The 15,531-nt window shown below is 38.3% G+C and overlaps 5 protein-coding genes across 6 annotated transcripts; 3 read left to right on the top strand and 2 right to left on the bottom strand.

Moving 5' to 3' along the window:
• The first annotated feature begins 740 nt into the window (after positions 1-740).
• On the top strand, positions 741-3,654 carry LOC103333475 (Chaperone DnaJ-domain superfamily protein). 2 transcript variants are annotated; one of them, XM_008236313.2, is made up of 7 exons: positions 780-922; positions 1,140-1,224; positions 2,198-2,275; positions 2,409-2,484; positions 2,792-2,865; positions 2,999-3,069; positions 3,196-3,384. In XM_008236313.2, exons 2-7 carry the CDS (start codon positions 1,186-1,188, stop codon positions 3,236-3,238), a joined length of 381 nt encoding a protein of 126 aa, XP_008234535.1. In that variant the 5' UTR covers positions 780-922; positions 1,140-1,185; the 3' UTR covers positions 3,239-3,384. The 2 variants fall into 2 exon arrangements, with proteins under 2 accessions (XP_008234534.1, XP_008234535.1); XM_008236312.2 differs by having other exon boundaries at positions 741-1,224; positions 3,196-3,654.
• Positions 3,655-3,753: 99 nt separating this feature from the next.
• Positions 3,754-4,523, bottom strand: LOC103333476 (putative gamma-glutamylcyclotransferase At3g02910). The gene has a single exon (XM_008236316.3). It carries the CDS (start codon positions 4,386-4,388, stop codon positions 3,855-3,857), a length of 534 nt encoding a protein of 177 aa, XP_008234538.2. The 5' UTR covers positions 4,389-4,523; the 3' UTR covers positions 3,754-3,854.
• A 572-nt stretch (positions 4,524-5,095) lies between these two features.
• NARA5 (pfkB-like carbohydrate kinase family protein) lies at positions 5,096-8,522 on the bottom strand. Its single transcript, XM_008236317.3, has 5 exons — positions 7,888-8,522; positions 7,079-7,341; positions 6,521-6,638; positions 6,133-6,341; positions 5,096-5,678 (listed from the first exon to the last, which is right to left on the bottom strand). The coding sequence occupies exons 1-5, from the start codon at positions 8,407-8,409 to the stop codon at positions 5,225-5,227; spliced, it is 1,566 nt and encodes a 521-aa protein (XP_008234539.2). The 5' UTR covers positions 8,410-8,522; the 3' UTR covers positions 5,096-5,224.
• A 179-nt stretch (positions 8,523-8,701) lies between these two features.
• LOC103333478 (vacuolar ATP synthase subunit H family protein) lies at positions 8,702-13,304 on the top strand. The gene is made up of 12 exons (XM_008236318.3): positions 8,702-8,850; positions 8,976-9,066; positions 9,208-9,333; positions 9,586-9,688; positions 9,777-9,849; positions 9,937-10,002; positions 10,140-10,257; positions 10,978-11,139; positions 11,358-11,483; positions 11,744-11,869; positions 12,074-12,253; positions 12,804-13,304. The coding sequence occupies exons 2-12, from the start codon at positions 9,037-9,039 to the stop codon at positions 13,050-13,052; spliced, it is 1,359 nt and encodes a 452-aa protein (XP_008234540.2). The 5' UTR covers positions 8,702-8,850; positions 8,976-9,036; the 3' UTR covers positions 13,053-13,304.
• Positions 13,305-13,678: 374 nt separating this feature from the next.
• On the top strand, positions 13,679-15,460 carry LOC103333479 (F-box only protein). Its single transcript, XM_008236319.3, has 2 exons — positions 13,679-13,946; positions 15,233-15,460. The coding sequence occupies exons 1-2, from the start codon at positions 13,798-13,800 to the stop codon at positions 15,354-15,356; spliced, it is 273 nt and encodes a 90-aa protein (XP_008234541.2). The 5' UTR covers positions 13,679-13,797; the 3' UTR covers positions 15,357-15,460.
• Positions 15,461-15,531: the final 71 nt, after the last annotated feature.

Here is a 15,531-nt window from a genome sequence, read left to right as displayed (position 1 = left end):
TTAAGAGGAATTGAATTGAGGAATAGTTGGATTGAGGAGAATTAGATTCCGGATTCCTATTGAAGTTGTTTACTAAACCATATGAATTGAGGAGAGTTAGATTCTAAATTCTTATTGAAATTGTTTACTAAACTATATGGAATTGGGGTAGGTTTGGTGCTAATTACTAAAATGTCATCTTTGTTGGGTTAAAGTATATGACAAATTTGAAATTTTTAGAAATATGTAAGGATATAATGAGTAAAAAAGATGAATTTCTAATGGGTTAGTTATCCAGGAATTAAAATACCACCTCCCACCAAAGAATTGAATTCCTCCAAAATCAAGAATTCAATTCCTAATTTTATGTAGATCCTACTTACTTTTTAATTCATTGATGTGAAGTAAAACATGAATCCTCCATAGGTGGAATTCAATTTATGATGAAAATTTAAATTTCTACTTAGTAAACACACCATAAGAGAAAAGCAATTCCAAATGGACCTAAGAGACCAATTAATCAGCGAGAGTAAAGTATTCATGTTCTAAAAATGGAAGGCATGAAAAGTCCAGCCCAAACAAAAATGAAAAGCAGCCCACACCCACATAAATTAACGAAGCAGGTCCTTCCTTGGATTGGACTTTTTGGATTTATCAACCTTAACGGGGCTGGGTTCTTTTTCACAGATGGGCTACCTATGTTTGAACTTTAAAGCAATCCTTTCGACCCAAATAAAAAAGGAAGTAAAAAAAGAAGAAGCAAGACTTTCAATTCAATTCAACGTGGCCTCTCAAAATTCCTCAGCTTATCTATCTCTCTTCCTCAACGATTTTTCTAGGGTACTCTCAGTCTCAGCTCAGCTCATATAGTTGATTCATACTAGATAGATGGATAGTAGAATCAATCACACAGACAGACGGATTGTGACACTCAATCTTTGAGGTCCGAGTTTTTCTTTATTCCTCCATCCGTCATAATCCCACCACACAACAAAACAAACTTTTCCGGCTTTCCTTTTCTCTTCTTCGTTTCTTTTGTTTTTTTTTTCTTTCCTATTAAGTAGTCTTAGTGGAAAATATATTTTCTAAAATTTAAAGAAAAGACCTCTGACAACTTGGGTTTGCGTTTGCCTTGTGGCTTCTTCTTCTATCAAATGAAGAAGTATGCGGACAAACATCCGTGCACCAACCTCAGTACCATAGCAGATGGCGGGCAGTGATAATATCAGCACCCACAGCCACAAGGTATTTCTAGTCCCATCCCATCACGCACGACTCTTCGTTTTTCGTTTTTCATTTTTCATTTATCGTTTTTCGTTGGGTTGCTTCAGATTTTGGTGTAAATATGGAATGAGATAGAGTTAGGATTGAGTAGCAGCCGCAAGCAGCACAGATGAATTGTGATGTTGAGGAGGATAGTAGGATTACATGCTGCAGAAGCGCGTTAATTAATTTCAATTTCAAGGACTAGGACTAGGATGGATGAGATGGTGGTGTTCTTAGTGTGCATGTGTCTGGTGCCTGACCTGAGCCCCTTTGATTAGAGATTCCCTTCTCTGTTGTCTTTCCCTTTTCTTGTCCTTGTAACGATATACGCAACGAACTAACAATGTTGGACCGGAAGAATCACTCCTTTACAGTGTTTTTACTTCGCTTAGTGACCATCCTTTGTACTATCTAAAACACAATAAGAAAGAATCTGGTGAAGGAGCAGGAACTAATAATTGACAAGAGTGAGGCGTGCTTGATGGGGCATTGACTTAATTGTTTGTTACATGCTTTGTGAACCCTACTGGTCCGGTTCTCCCACTTTTCTGCTACAAATGGTGTAGGAAATTAGGACCAGCGTATGCAAAATTGTTTTATATTTTTTCCTTCCCTTCTGGCCTAACAGGGGCTTTTCAATGGCTTCAGTCGTGTCATTCCAATAATGGATAACCTGACCAATCAAAATCTGATCATGTTCTGCATTGGGTCCATGGAGGCATAATCTCAGCCTGAGCCGTTTGGCCGCGTACTAGGTTAATACTATGGAAATAAAACAAAATCTGGCATTAGTACTTTACTGTACCAAGTTATATTATCATTGCCCTTCATGGTTTCTGCTCTTGCTTAGTTTGTTGTAGTAAGGTTTTTGTTCATATTGAATGAGTTTTTGGCACAAATCTGTATCCCTTATTTCTCAGACCTTGAGATTGTACATTTTACTTTTTCCAAGGATTTCTACAAAGTTTTGGAGGTTGATTATGATGCAAATGACGAGAAGATCAGATTCAATTACCGAAGGCTTGCTCTGGTTTGTCATAACACTTTTTTTTTTTTTTGCGTAATACCTGGATGGGGCTTTAACATTACTTGATTGTGAATGTTTCTTGATCTGATGCAATTGAACTCTGGGAAATTTACATGATTCTTCTGGCTAAATATAGAAGTGGCATCCTGACAAGTACAAGGGTGACAGTGACGTTACGACAAAGTTTCAAGAGATTAATGAAGCTTATGAAGGTAATTTTCCTTGTAGAAAGTGTGAAGTTCTGTTTCCATGTTTCTTCGTCATTCCCTTTCTGCTCAGTTGGTGACTTTGACTAGTACAGAATTTGCAACCTTGAAACTTGTAGTTGGACTCTCATCTTAAAATTTTAAAAACCTGGGATGCATAAACAATCATTTGGCTTCTTTATGAAACAAATTATATATTGCCAAAAAGCTGTGTATTAGAATAGGTGGTATTTTCATTTTGTGGCTAATCTAGAATGAAAGCGACTCTATGGATTTTCACTCATTGTTTTTCCCTTTATTCATTCTTGTGCAGTGTTAAGTGATCCTGCTAAGCGACTTGACTATGATTTAACTGGAACTTATGAGATTGATAAGTACACTTTACGGGTATGAACCTTTGTCCCTTTGCATGTCATCAAATCTACCATTGTCAATCTCAGTTTTGATAGGTTTCTTTGGGGACCAGGATAGTTGGTTATATTACTGAATATAGATAATGTTATATGGCATGGCAATTCAGGAATATCTTGCCAGATTTAAAGGAATGATACTTACGTGCAATGGGCTGGGTATTGGCCATACATCAACATGGTAATGTAAATGCAGTTTTCTGTAGTAAAATTTTGACAGAGTTACATTATTACATATGAAATGATATGATGAAGGAAAAAAAACTGACAAGCTATGTATAATTGCTTTGCTTCCATAACGATGCAGCACAAAACAAGTGATGGAAACTGATGGCTTAAGCGAAAAATAAGGTTTAAGGTATGGTGCAGTGCAGCTACTTGAACAGGTCGGCTTCTGAGAATCTGAGAGTCTTATGTTGACAAGTAGAATTTATACCTACTACAGTGTAATGGGGCTTTGTTAATGGATCACTATAATGAATGAAGTTGCATGGCATGAGTTTAGTGTAGGCTCGGGCCAGTTTGATTTGAACAGTAATATCGTACGTCTGTGGATCTTTCTAGAAGTAAAATATGACGCTTTATAAACGTAAAAATATGATGCACAAGTGTATACTTGTTATATAATACGAACGGCATTCATATTGTATTAATGCTGCACAACACAACCATCTTGGTTATGGTTCGTGTGTGGATGGTCAAATGTTTTGATATATGGTTTTGTCATGTTGCCTTGTTGTTGTTAAAATGTTATGTTCTTGCTACCTACCGTCGTCGTTTCGTTTGGATTGGAAGCATTTCATTCAGATTCATGGCCTGCTTGCCTCCTAATTAATAATTTAGTTTAAAACAAAAGAAAAAAAGGGAAAATCAAAATCAATTTGTTTATTTATTTTAGACTCCGAGTCTGTCAAAAGTAATGAGTGAGCAGCCCATGAAATGATCAAACAATCATGAATTCATCAATCAAGAGGAGGAGGAGGATGAGGATGAAGAAGACAGAAATAGATGGATGTGGTCGAGAAAGGTGAGATGCTGCGGCCTATCTTGGCGCTTGACGTATCCCCGCGCCTCTTTCTCCGAATACGTGCTCAAACCCATCCTCCCATTCTTGATCCACAGCTCCATCGCGTAGCTGCTGTGCGCAAAATAAGCATTCGCCGCCGCCGCCGCCTCCTCCTCAGCCTCTAGCTTTATGGGGAGCCTCTCGTAGTGTCCGCGACTCGTGCCCTCCAACTCATCCATGCGAGCCAATCCGTGACTCGACACGGCGTACAACTCGCCCATAACCCGCTGACCCAAGCCTGGCAGGTTCAGGAGAAAGGGCACCCGGTAGGGCCCACACACGAGCGGGTACTTTTCTTCGCTTCTGTAGTTTCCCAAGAAAACCGCGTCTCCGCTTCTCATCAGCTCCTGCATTAAGCTGTGGTTCCAAAATCCCCGCTTCAGGGTGCCGTACGTGAACACCCGCCTTCTTCTACCTTTCTCGTCATCAACCATCTTCTTCCTCTCCTTAAATTTTCTTGTTTTCTTTTTCTCACTTGTTTGTTTTCAAAGTTTGGATTTGGAGAGGGACGTGGTGGATGGAATTGGAATTGGAATTGGAATTGGAAATGCCAATGACCCAATGGTAAGAAAAGGACTCTGACTTGGTATTTTTAACCGGATATTTTTCTTTTCTGCTTTGCTATTATCATATTTGCTTTTTATTTATTCATTTTTTATAATGGTATTATCATATTTCTTTTTTGACTGAACAATTTAAGATCAAATTTCAACTTAGTTTTGTATGAATGCCAAATTACGCTTTTTATCCCTGTAGTATGAGCAATTTTCCACCTTGGTCTCATAGTTTCCAATTTCTACAATTCTAGTTTGTAATTTGTTTAATTTGTAATTTTGGTTTCAATCACAAATTCATCGCACTTATGTACATACGACAGCATGAGATTGTTGCCGTCAACTTTAACGGAGTTTGCGATTGATACTAAAATTAAACAAACTACAATATTAAAGTTGCCAAAATTGAAACTGTGACACTAAAGAATTTTTCTTTTTGCCCAAACTACGTAAACTAAACTATTTATAGCCAAACCAAAAGTTGCTTCCCGGACATTCTCATTTCTACTGAAGAAAATAGAATGCCGTATTTTAAAATATGTTTTTTTTTTCTTCTGTTACGACAGTTTCTACTGAAGAAAATAGAATTTCACGAGACCAAGTCAGTCACCATCAGATTTGGACCATTGCACAATAATTATCTTATATAATGTACAAACATATGAACAACAGGTACATCTAACGAAAGAATTTTGGGAAATTAACAAAGGGTCTAATTAGAAGCTCGATATGTGATCGGACCCAATGTCTGACCTAATAGTGGAACTATCAAGATTGAATGCGAATGATTCTGCCAACTCTACTGCATCTTGAATCCTAAGCCGAGTGCCCTGTTGCCCCACAACTGTGGCTGCAACCCTAGCTGCTAATGTACCTATTCCTTTCAAATCTGACACTCCCCGTAAAATACCATACAAAATTCCAGATGCGTATGCATCTCCGGCACCACAAGTGTCCACTGGTACACATGGAGAAGGAGGGATATATACAGCTTCCCCTTTTACACCAATGTATGAGCCTCTTGGTCCATCAGTAACCGATGCCAGGGGAACAAAATGGCTCAGATACCTTGTAGCTGAAATGGGGCTCTCCTTTGAGGAAAAGTGACAGAAAGCTCTTGCTTCGTCACTGTTTGCAAAAACAATGTCTGCATAGTTTCCAACAATTTCCCTGGACAAATTTTAATAAAATTAATATAAATTTCAGGAGATAGAACACTCCAAGTCTTAACCACCATCCGTGCATGCTGGATGTCACAAATGACGTAAATGGAATTTATACGTCAGTCTCAAATAAGGAAAGAAATTCTTTCAAAGAGCTTACACACAGACCAGATGACAAATAATAGTTTATCATCAGGTTTGTAATGCCTTCATCATTTCAATTTTTTTCCCCCAATATATAATGAAACAGAAATCATAACATTGCATTCAATTTGTGGAAAAAAAACATGTAAGCCACTATATAGATTCCATTATTTAACTAAAATAATCCTTATTGGAAACAAGTTAGAATTAGTGAAATTGTTCCTTCTCGCTTTCTTATAATTATAAAGGGGAAAAGAAAAATATGCTAGGCAATGTCATATGTATAAAGTATAATGCAGTAAACAGAGTAACAATACCAGAAATCATCATAGTGTCTCTCAATGCAGGAGACGTCTGACGCTGTTACTGCAACCACAGCGCCGCTCCTGCGTGCTTCTTCACATGCTTTTGTAATTGTTTTGATTGTATCCGGAAGCTCAAATAGATACCCTTCAACTACGAGTATTTTTGTATTGCAAACTGTGCTAGCCAAGCATGGATCATAATTAACAGTCGAAGATGTACCCTGGAACCATTAAGACAGATATATAAGGGGTCTCATTTGATTTATCTCAAAGACCATATACATGACTAGACCAAATGAAGAAATCACAAATACTGACCAAACAAATAACAGCTAGAAAACAGAATCCTGATTCACAGCACAAAATCTTACAGCTTTCAGACATCCAAAACAGATCTGACCTGATATGCAAGCATTGTACGCTGGGCATCTGAAGTTGTGAGGACTATTACTGTCCCTGTTGTCCCATCCTTGATAGGTGCAGAAAGAAAATGCAAATTTGCCCGATGTAACTTTGACCTATACATACATTATGAAATAATCCACATTTTGTCAGATCAGTCAAAAGAAAAAAGAAATTTTAAAAAAAAAGAGAAAGAAAACCTGCAGAACAAGAACCAAAATTTCCAAATTGTTGACAAAGTAGAATCCCTATGATCAATTTAAATACCTCTGACAGTGCCAGAGATGGGAGGCCAATAAAATATGAGGGCACACTCTAAGAGCACACTGATAACACAACCTTCAGTTATGTGATGATTGCCATATTATAGGCAGATTCTAATAATAAAAAAATTAATCCCTATAATTCATTGAAAATTGAAAGGCAAAAGGTACATGTTTCTAAACAGGTGTCATCTCTGTTGAATTCATCCAGACAAAAGAATAGGAGAAAGGAGGAGGAAGAGAGAGGAGAGAGAAGAGGGGGGTGGGGGCGTTCAGGGTTGGAAGAGCCTGACCTGTAGAAGCCACCCAATGGATCACTCCCGACACTCCCTGCCATCGCCACATTCAAGGGAGAGCCTCCAATGGACCTACTACCAAGCCTTGCCAAGGCCACTAGACTGTTGGAAAGAGACCCACCAGCAGCCGCCTTATAGCTACAACCATCCATAGCTCTCAAAACTCTACCTCTTTCTTCATGATTCACAAGCTTTCTTGTTCCCTTTTCTAATCCCAGTTTTTCCAAAAACTCATCATCAACAATGCCAGAAAAGTCCACCTAGAAAGATATCAGAAGAAATGCAAGAATTAGTTTAAATCTTTGCATACCAGCTTCAAATCGTGGAAGTAAATGTTAGAGCTACTCTACAATTTCGTGCCAGTCAATGGTAATTCTTTTCCCTTCCTTTGTACAAACAAACATGCTAGTAGAACCTCTACATAGCTCAACTTAGTGATACAACTTATTCAAGGAAAATGATTGTATGATCTGAAGAATCATTTTAATTCCAGTAGGAACTTGAACAGCATGAGTTATAACTCGCTTGGCTATCAAATAAAGACAAGACTTAAAATTCAGCTGACCTATTTGGCCTAGTCGGGTAAGCTTGTTTGCTTTAAAACAGGATTGAAATTATCATAATGTTCCTTATTCTTTTCTTAAAAGAAATTTGTCATATATCAATTATCAAACAAAGAGGGGCTATACAAGAAAAATAAAAAGAAATTCGTAGTGCGGCATAAGAGGAACAGAAACAAAGATGAACTGGTAATATTGAAGCAAGCAAGCAGTCAAGCAGAAAACTGGAAATACAATGAAAATTACCATGGCTTGTCCAAGACCCAAAACGTCCCATCTCTCAGGCAAAAGAGAAGACCCAAAATCTCTCCCTGCTTCTTCTTCTTCAACTATTAAGTCGTCGTCGTCGTCTTCTTCTTCTTCTTCTTCTTCTTCCTCATCAGCAGCACTCTTATCTTGTTCATCATCAGCGCCGCTCCCAGTCTCAAATTGAGCACCTGTATCACCTCTAAAGCTACAGCAGGAAGACGCCCTGAGAAACCCATGTGGCCCTCTCGTCATGGAAGCACTGCTTAGCCTCTTTGCGGCGGGTGGGTGATGGAGAAAAGCAAAGGCAGAGGCAGAACTGGTGGAGGTAATGCTATTACTGTGACCATGTGGATGTGGTAGAGGAGAAGGAGAGGTAGTTGGTGGGTATAAAAAGAAAGAAATGCGAGGGAAAGTAGGAGAATAGAGCGGTGGAGAGGAGACATGGGGCGGACTGGTGGGGGCGATTTTGTGGGGAGGAGAAGAGATAGGACCAACGACAAACGAGCAGGAGAGAGACATGCTCGTGAGAGCCTCTTTTCTTCTCTTCTCTCAATCTCTCTGCCTCTCTATCTTCAGCTTCTTTTTCATTCATTCAATGAAATCAATCTTCAACTTTCTTCACTCTTTATTTTCCATACATGTTCTAATTAATTAAAAGAGAATAATAACTCAATTTAATTTAATTGGGCTTGGTTCTATAGGATTCAAGTTAGATGAGTCAATAGGATGCTAAGTAGCAGCTTTGTTATTTGGGCTTTGGCCCAAGAACCCATTGATAATCCCTTATGGTAAAGATACCGTACCCACCACGAGTCGCTGTCTGATAGGGCCACGTAAACAAAACGGTTCATCTCTCTCTCTCTCTCTCCTCTCCCTTCTCTAACTCATCTCTTTCCTGCGTGCGTCCTGAGTCCTGACGAAGCCACACAGATACAGACACAGACAGACACAGACACAGAGGTGAGCCTGATCTGTTTTCTCATTTGTAGCTTCTACTTTTACTCTCTCTTTTTCTTCCATTCAATGAAAGTGAAGTGAATCTGAGTTGTGGGTTGTGGAGCCTGATCTGGTTTCTCCATCTGTAGGTACTCGAATTGGTGAAATTGGGAGATATTTTGGACTTGTTTTTGTGTTATCAGAGCAGCAATGGACCATGCTGAGCTCACCACTGAACAGGTTGGTTTCATCTGAATTTGAATTTGAATTGGGGATGATGCTGTTTGATTGTTTGGAATTTGCCTCTTCTCCCTTTCCATGGGAATTACATTTCATAAATCTGAATATTCATTCTTGTCCCACTTTCCTTCCTTTATCAAGGTTTTGAAAAGGGACATCCCTTGGGAGACATACATGACCACTAAGCTCATCACTGGAACGTGCCTTCAGCTGTTAAGGCGTTACGATAAAAGATCCGAGAGTCACAGATCACAGTTGCTCGATGATGTAATTCCTCCTGCTCTTTATCATATTTACAACTTTATGCCCTCCTCCTCTTTCTATCTTATGCTTCAACTCAAACACATTTTGATTTGTACATTCATCCCAAACCATAATGCTGTGTGCTGCCTTCTTATAATGCTTCACCTTAATCTTAGTGGAGATATCTTCTGAATTGTCTGATAAGATTGACTTGTTTTTCTTTTTCTTCGGCTGTGTATCTCACAATGATGTTGACAAGGTGTTCAAATGTGGCAGGACGGCCCTGCTTATGTTCAAGTGTTTGTTGGCATTTTACGTGATATTTTCAAGGAAGAAACAGTAGAATATGTCCTTGCTTTAATTGATGAAATGCTTGCAGGTAATTGGAAGATTTTCTGGCTTTCTGATTGCACGCCCATTGGCAAAACAAAAACTAAACATAACCTTTTTCTTTCCTTTTGTCCCAGCTAACCCAAAAAGAGCAAGATTGTTCCATGATGGTACTATTGTTGATAAAGATATTTATGAGCCTTTCTTGAGGTAAGCACTGATTCTACAATTCAGTGATACAAGTTATATTTTTATCTATTTAAAAACAAACAAACAAACCGTTGAGTTTCTTTTCAGGTTGCTTTGGAAGGGTAATTGGTTCATCCAAGAGAAGAGCTGTAAGATACTTGCTCTAATAGTGAGGTACTCATACATGATGCATTTCAAAAGTGAAATCCAAATAACCAAGGAGTCAACTAAGCACAGTTTCTTGTGTGGTCTCCATCTAAAACTTTTATTAACGGCATTTATATTTGTTATTGTTTTCTATTTTAATACAGTGCCAGGCCAAAACCCCAAGATGGCACTGTTGCAAATGGAGAAGCCTCAAATTCAAAGAGAAAAATTACTACTATTGATGATGTGTTGAAAGGATTGGTGGAATGGCTTTGTGCACAGGTATGCTTTCAGCTTTTGGTTATAAGTTCTACTGAATGCAACTGGGTGCCTTTCTCTTTTTCAATGCCTGGAAATGGAGTCTTTTAGTAGTTGTTGAATAGGTGTTGACACATCTCAAAGGGGTAATGCACTGGAAACCTAATCACTCCTTAATATTAGAGGAGAGGCCATTTGGTGCAAAGGTGATTGGTGTACGGAATGTCTCCATCATACTGCTAACGTTCTAGTTTCAAAGATGCATCTATCTCTGGGCCTTGTCAACTAAACCATTTATCATGAGCTTGTAATTGGGAAAGTTCAATTATACTCCATGGCCATTGGCCACCTTGATGAGATGCACACACTTGTTCTTTTCTAGCTCCTTGGAAATGAAAGCATTATTTTTGACATTTCAAAATTCAAAATGCAGAATGTGTAATCATGGAACTCCTGTTCTGAGATCATGCTTTGCGAAAATTAGGAAATTACGTCTGCAGAAAATATCTTATTGTGTGTGCTATTATGGAAAAGAAATAACATTTATCCCTTGGCTTTGATGTGTGACCTTGTTTAGAAATATTTTCCTGTAATACAGTTGTGTGGTGCATATTGTGTCCTTCTCTTATTAGTCCTCAAGTTCAATCAGTTATTTTGATGATATCACAGTTATCACTTGGTGGTTTTTAGTTTGGATGATATTGGTTGTCAGAGTATTTTTCTGATGGTAGATGTATTTTCCAGCTGAAGAAGCCTTCCCATCCTAGTCGCGGCATCCCAACTGCTGTCAATTGCCTTGCAACCTTATTAAAGGAACCTGTGGTTAGATCTTCCTTTGTTCAATTAGATGGGGTGAAGTTGCTTGTTCCCTTAATTTCTCCAGCTTCCACCCAACAATCTATTCAGGTAACTTTTTTTTTGTACTTTGGACATCTAACAAGAAAGAAAAAAACACATTTTTACACCCAAGCTACACAGCCCATTCCTGTCAGTTGACAGGCTAAATAATCATCTGGTGCTTCTAATCACCTGCAAGCTTCGAGTTATGGAACTAATTACTAACTTCCATATTCGTTTCTTGACTTTTTTATTTTTATATTGACAATGGATTATGTTTGAAACAGCTTCTTTATGAAACATGTCTATGTATCTGGCTCCTATCCTATTATGAACCTGCGATTGAGTACTTGGCCACTTCTAGAACTCTTCCACGACTCATAGAAGTTGTCAAGAGTTCCACAAAGGAAAAGGTGAGGATCTTGTCCTTTTGGATGCTCAATATTTTCATAGCAAGAGTAATTTGTGTATATCTTGATTCCTCCTGTAATAAGTTTGCCTCTTTCCACACTTTTTATTCTTCTGATATTGATCATCCATGGGGAACAAATGTGACACCATCCATTGCATTTGTGACTTCGTCCATGTTATGAGTAATGTTTGTCTTTGTATCAGAGGAGCATATGTTAAATGCATCTTTTATTGGTAATGTGGATTTGCTTATTCCTGGTAGGTTGTCAGAGTTGTTGTTTTGACCCTGAGGAACTTGCTCTCCAAAGGGACGTTTGGTGCTCAAATGGTGGACCTTGGACTGCCACAAATGGTTCAGAGTTTGAAAGCACAAGCATGGAGTGATGAGGTGAGAAATTTTAAGACTGCTTTTTTTGATAGTTTGCATTTTATTTGTTCAGACCCAGTTTTATTTTTCCTCTTCTTTTGGGCCGCTCGGTTACACCAAGTTAAATTATGGGGCCTTGTAACTATTGTTAATTTTCTGCATTTGTTATTTTAAACTGTAGATCATTGGTTATGTGTTTTTCTAACTAATTGAAGTTTCTCATAGGATCTCCTGGAGGGATTAAATCAACTGGAAGAGGGTCTGAAGGATAACATCAAGAAACTGAGTTCTTTTGATAAGTATAAGCAAGAAGTCCTCCTTGGCCATCTTGACTGGTCACCCATGCACAAGGATCCAATATTCTGGCGCGAGAATGTTACCAATTTTGAAGAGAATGATTTTCAGGTACTTTTTTGTTGTTTGCCCAAGATTTCAATTAGATTATTTGCTTAGCAGTTGTGTTGCATAGTTTGTCTATTGGTCTATCGTTCTTAGTCAATTCAGTGGGACTGAAAAGATCCTTAAAATTATTTGGGCGTGCCAAAAGATGTGTCTCCCATGTTTTGTTGGCATCAGTGCCAGTGGGGCCCCTTTCATGAGTCCTAGGATTATGCTAATACTTGGTAGTAGATACTTGAGTGTGCATCCGAAGACACTCGTTAACGCTTTAAGGGATTTTGGTTACTGGACTACTCAAGGTCGGCCTAGTGTTATACTTCTTTGTGTTTTCCTGTAGCTCTGTTTTTGCAAGACAGCCTTGGCTTCCACGGAAGAGTGGTAGTAAATTTGGTCTTGTGATATAGCTTCCTTCTTAGAGCTAAAAGCAGCATTGAATTGAATTATTGTGGTAATTTACTGATACTAAAATTGATTGCAGATGTGAACGTGCTTGAATGATCTTTTGAAAAAACTTGTGGCTTCCTTGACACTAATAATGCATGATTTCCTCTTGCAGATTCTAAGAGTCTTGATTACTATTTTGGACACATCCAGTGATCCTAGGGCTTTGGCTGTTGCCTGCTTTGATATCTCACAGTTTGTCCAGCAGCATCCGGCTGGAAGAATCATAGTGACGGACCTCAAGGCCAAGGAACGTGTGATGAAACTGATGAATCATGAGAATGCCGAGGTTACGAAAAATGCACTACTATGTATCCAGAGGCTTTTCCTAGGTGCCAAGTATGCGAGCTTTTTGCAGGCTTAGATCGTTTCAATGGTGGAGCAATGATGCACCGAATGAGTCATAATCTTATTGTCCAAAAGTGTTGTTAATGAATGGGTGTCACTGTCATAGTAGTGATTTACATATTATTATTATTTCAGTAATTCATTTTATACGACTCTTGGTTATGAACAACGTTTGGAAATTTGATTTGTTGCTATGTGTTAGCTGTGGAATAATATTCTTGCTATCGAGGTATGGAATAAAATAAATTATGTAATTCCATTGGTAAAATATATATTTTGTTAGCCTGTCAGTGTCTATCGATCAGAATCAGTAGAGTGATGTTTGTTGTTGCTAAGATTTTCTCACCTTAACTTTTGCATAATGGGTTCATTGGACGATGTACATTGTGCGATAGATCAATCAATCGCTCGACTATGAATCTTTTTTCTTCTCTTCATTTTTTTGAAAATAAGAAAACCATGGCGGCAAGGGGCTTGTAATTCTAGTGATAGAGCATTTAATAATTAGAAGAAAACGAAGCATTTGCTTGCTAAAGGAGAAAAAAACAAAGATATGAAGCCGACGAATGTAGAACAAGTAAAGAAAAAAGATCGTTGGCATATTAGTGTCGTCTCATTTTCTTGGTGAGTAGGTGAGTGACCCAGAAAAAGAAAAAGATCTAATCTAATCTTATACCCTTAATCTATTTATTAACGGGTCTCCAGTTGTCTCTCAATACTGATTGCCTCAGAGAGAGAGAGAGAGAGAGAGAGTGAGAGAGATGGAGAAAAAGAGAGAGAGTGAGGAGGATAATAAGGGAAGGTTATGCAGGAGGTGCAAACGAAGCTACAGTCCTGCCTCCAACACTCCTTCCTCATGCCGCTTCCACCCTTCTTTCTTCGTCTGTCGCCGTCATGACGACCAGAAAAGGTCTCTCTCTCCTCCTCCAATTTATTGAGTTTCTTTTTACTATAATTTTCGTTGAATTTCGATTTTTTTATAAAACTAAGAGATGCCCATTTATTTAATCTGTGCTTCTGATTCCATGTGTTTATTTTCTTGCGTTTACGGTAAAGATGTATCCGAACCCTCATGTCCTTTTCGTCCTAATTTCTTACAATGGTTTAGTTAGTTGATCCCTGGTATGCTCACCAAATTCCAATCTCAGTTGATGTCAGTTGGCTGTATGAAAATTAGGAGTGTTGTTTTTTCTTCTCTTCTTTTCTTTAATAAAATATTTTCCATGGTTGTTGTTTCAGCTTATTGTTTTATACGTATGTTGTGTTACTTACACATTTATGAGTGCCAAGCCAAGGGAAGCTCTGACTCTGAGGGAAGTAAAGTTGCATATCACAGGATAGGTACAGCAATTGCATGTATATGTATTCAAACCAGTGGAACACAAATAACCCGTGACTCTTGTAAGAGAGAGCACTTAAGGGGTTGCCCATTTGCTAATGACTGAGCAATTTGATATGGTCTGCTAAGTTATATGTATAAATTCCTTTAGAAATCTAATCACTTTGCAGCTCTGATAATGAGTAAAAGCTCATACATCACTCTATGAAGACAATATATAAGAAGGTCACTGTCCAGGCTATGTTTCAATGATCTCCTTATTGATAATTGCAATTGCATAATATATTCACGGAAGTTGTTAGAAGACAGAATTATTTGGAATACTGCATCAGGTAGCAATAAATCTAAACTCATGTGTTCTTGGCCTTCAAGATTAAATGGATGAGAGAGAGAGAGAGAGAGAGAGAGAGAGAGAGAGATTGGGGTACATAACTAGGCTTTCATCTTAAAAATTTGGGGTCAGCTGAGGTTGGAGAACGTCTCCAAAAAACATCATCAATTTCACTTTCACATCTTGAAAAATATGGATGAAGTGAAAGTATATATTTATCCAATTGGGCATTGATGTGGATATGAACAACTGTAAGCTGTTGCAGAGGGAATTTATATACAAAGTTTCGAAGTGTCTTGAGCCACTAAAGTGGTTATGGTAGAGAAATTGCTGGGAGAGAGAGGGGAGTCTGGGAGAGAAATTGCTGTGTGACAAGATTGGGTGTGTACTTGTGTTTTTGTGTTGTGTATGTACGAGCATTGTGTTCAGAACGAAGATGATTTGTTAGGTTCTAACTTTGGTTCTCTTTCCTATGATTTGATTCCTTTTTCTGTGGTTGATGCTTATTATTCCTTATTGGTTCAAGGTACTATGAATTGGGACCCAAAGATCCGCCATACGCAGCCAAGTTCTATGACTGTTGTGGGGCTGAGGATCCTGAGGCATCCGGTTGTACTACCAGTTTCCATGTTTCATATGATGATGATTGATGTAATATCTCTCTTTCTTCATTTCAGTCTTGCACTGTAAAAATAAATCTGTACATATCTCCAGTAATCTCCTCCATTATATATATACTAATTTTGATATGTAATTGGGTTTCTTAATGTCTTTGCATGTTTCATGAGAGTCATAGGGGTTGTGTAGTTTAGGCACGTCAATTTT

Source organism: Prunus mume, linkage group LG5, assembly GCF_029339155.1.
Source record: "Prunus mume cultivar Tortuosa linkage group LG5, ASM2933915v1, whole genome shotgun sequence".
Taxonomy (NCBI): Eukaryota; Viridiplantae; Streptophyta; class Magnoliopsida; order Rosales; family Rosaceae; genus Prunus; species Prunus mume.
This window is presented reverse-complemented; position numbering and strand designations above follow the sequence as displayed.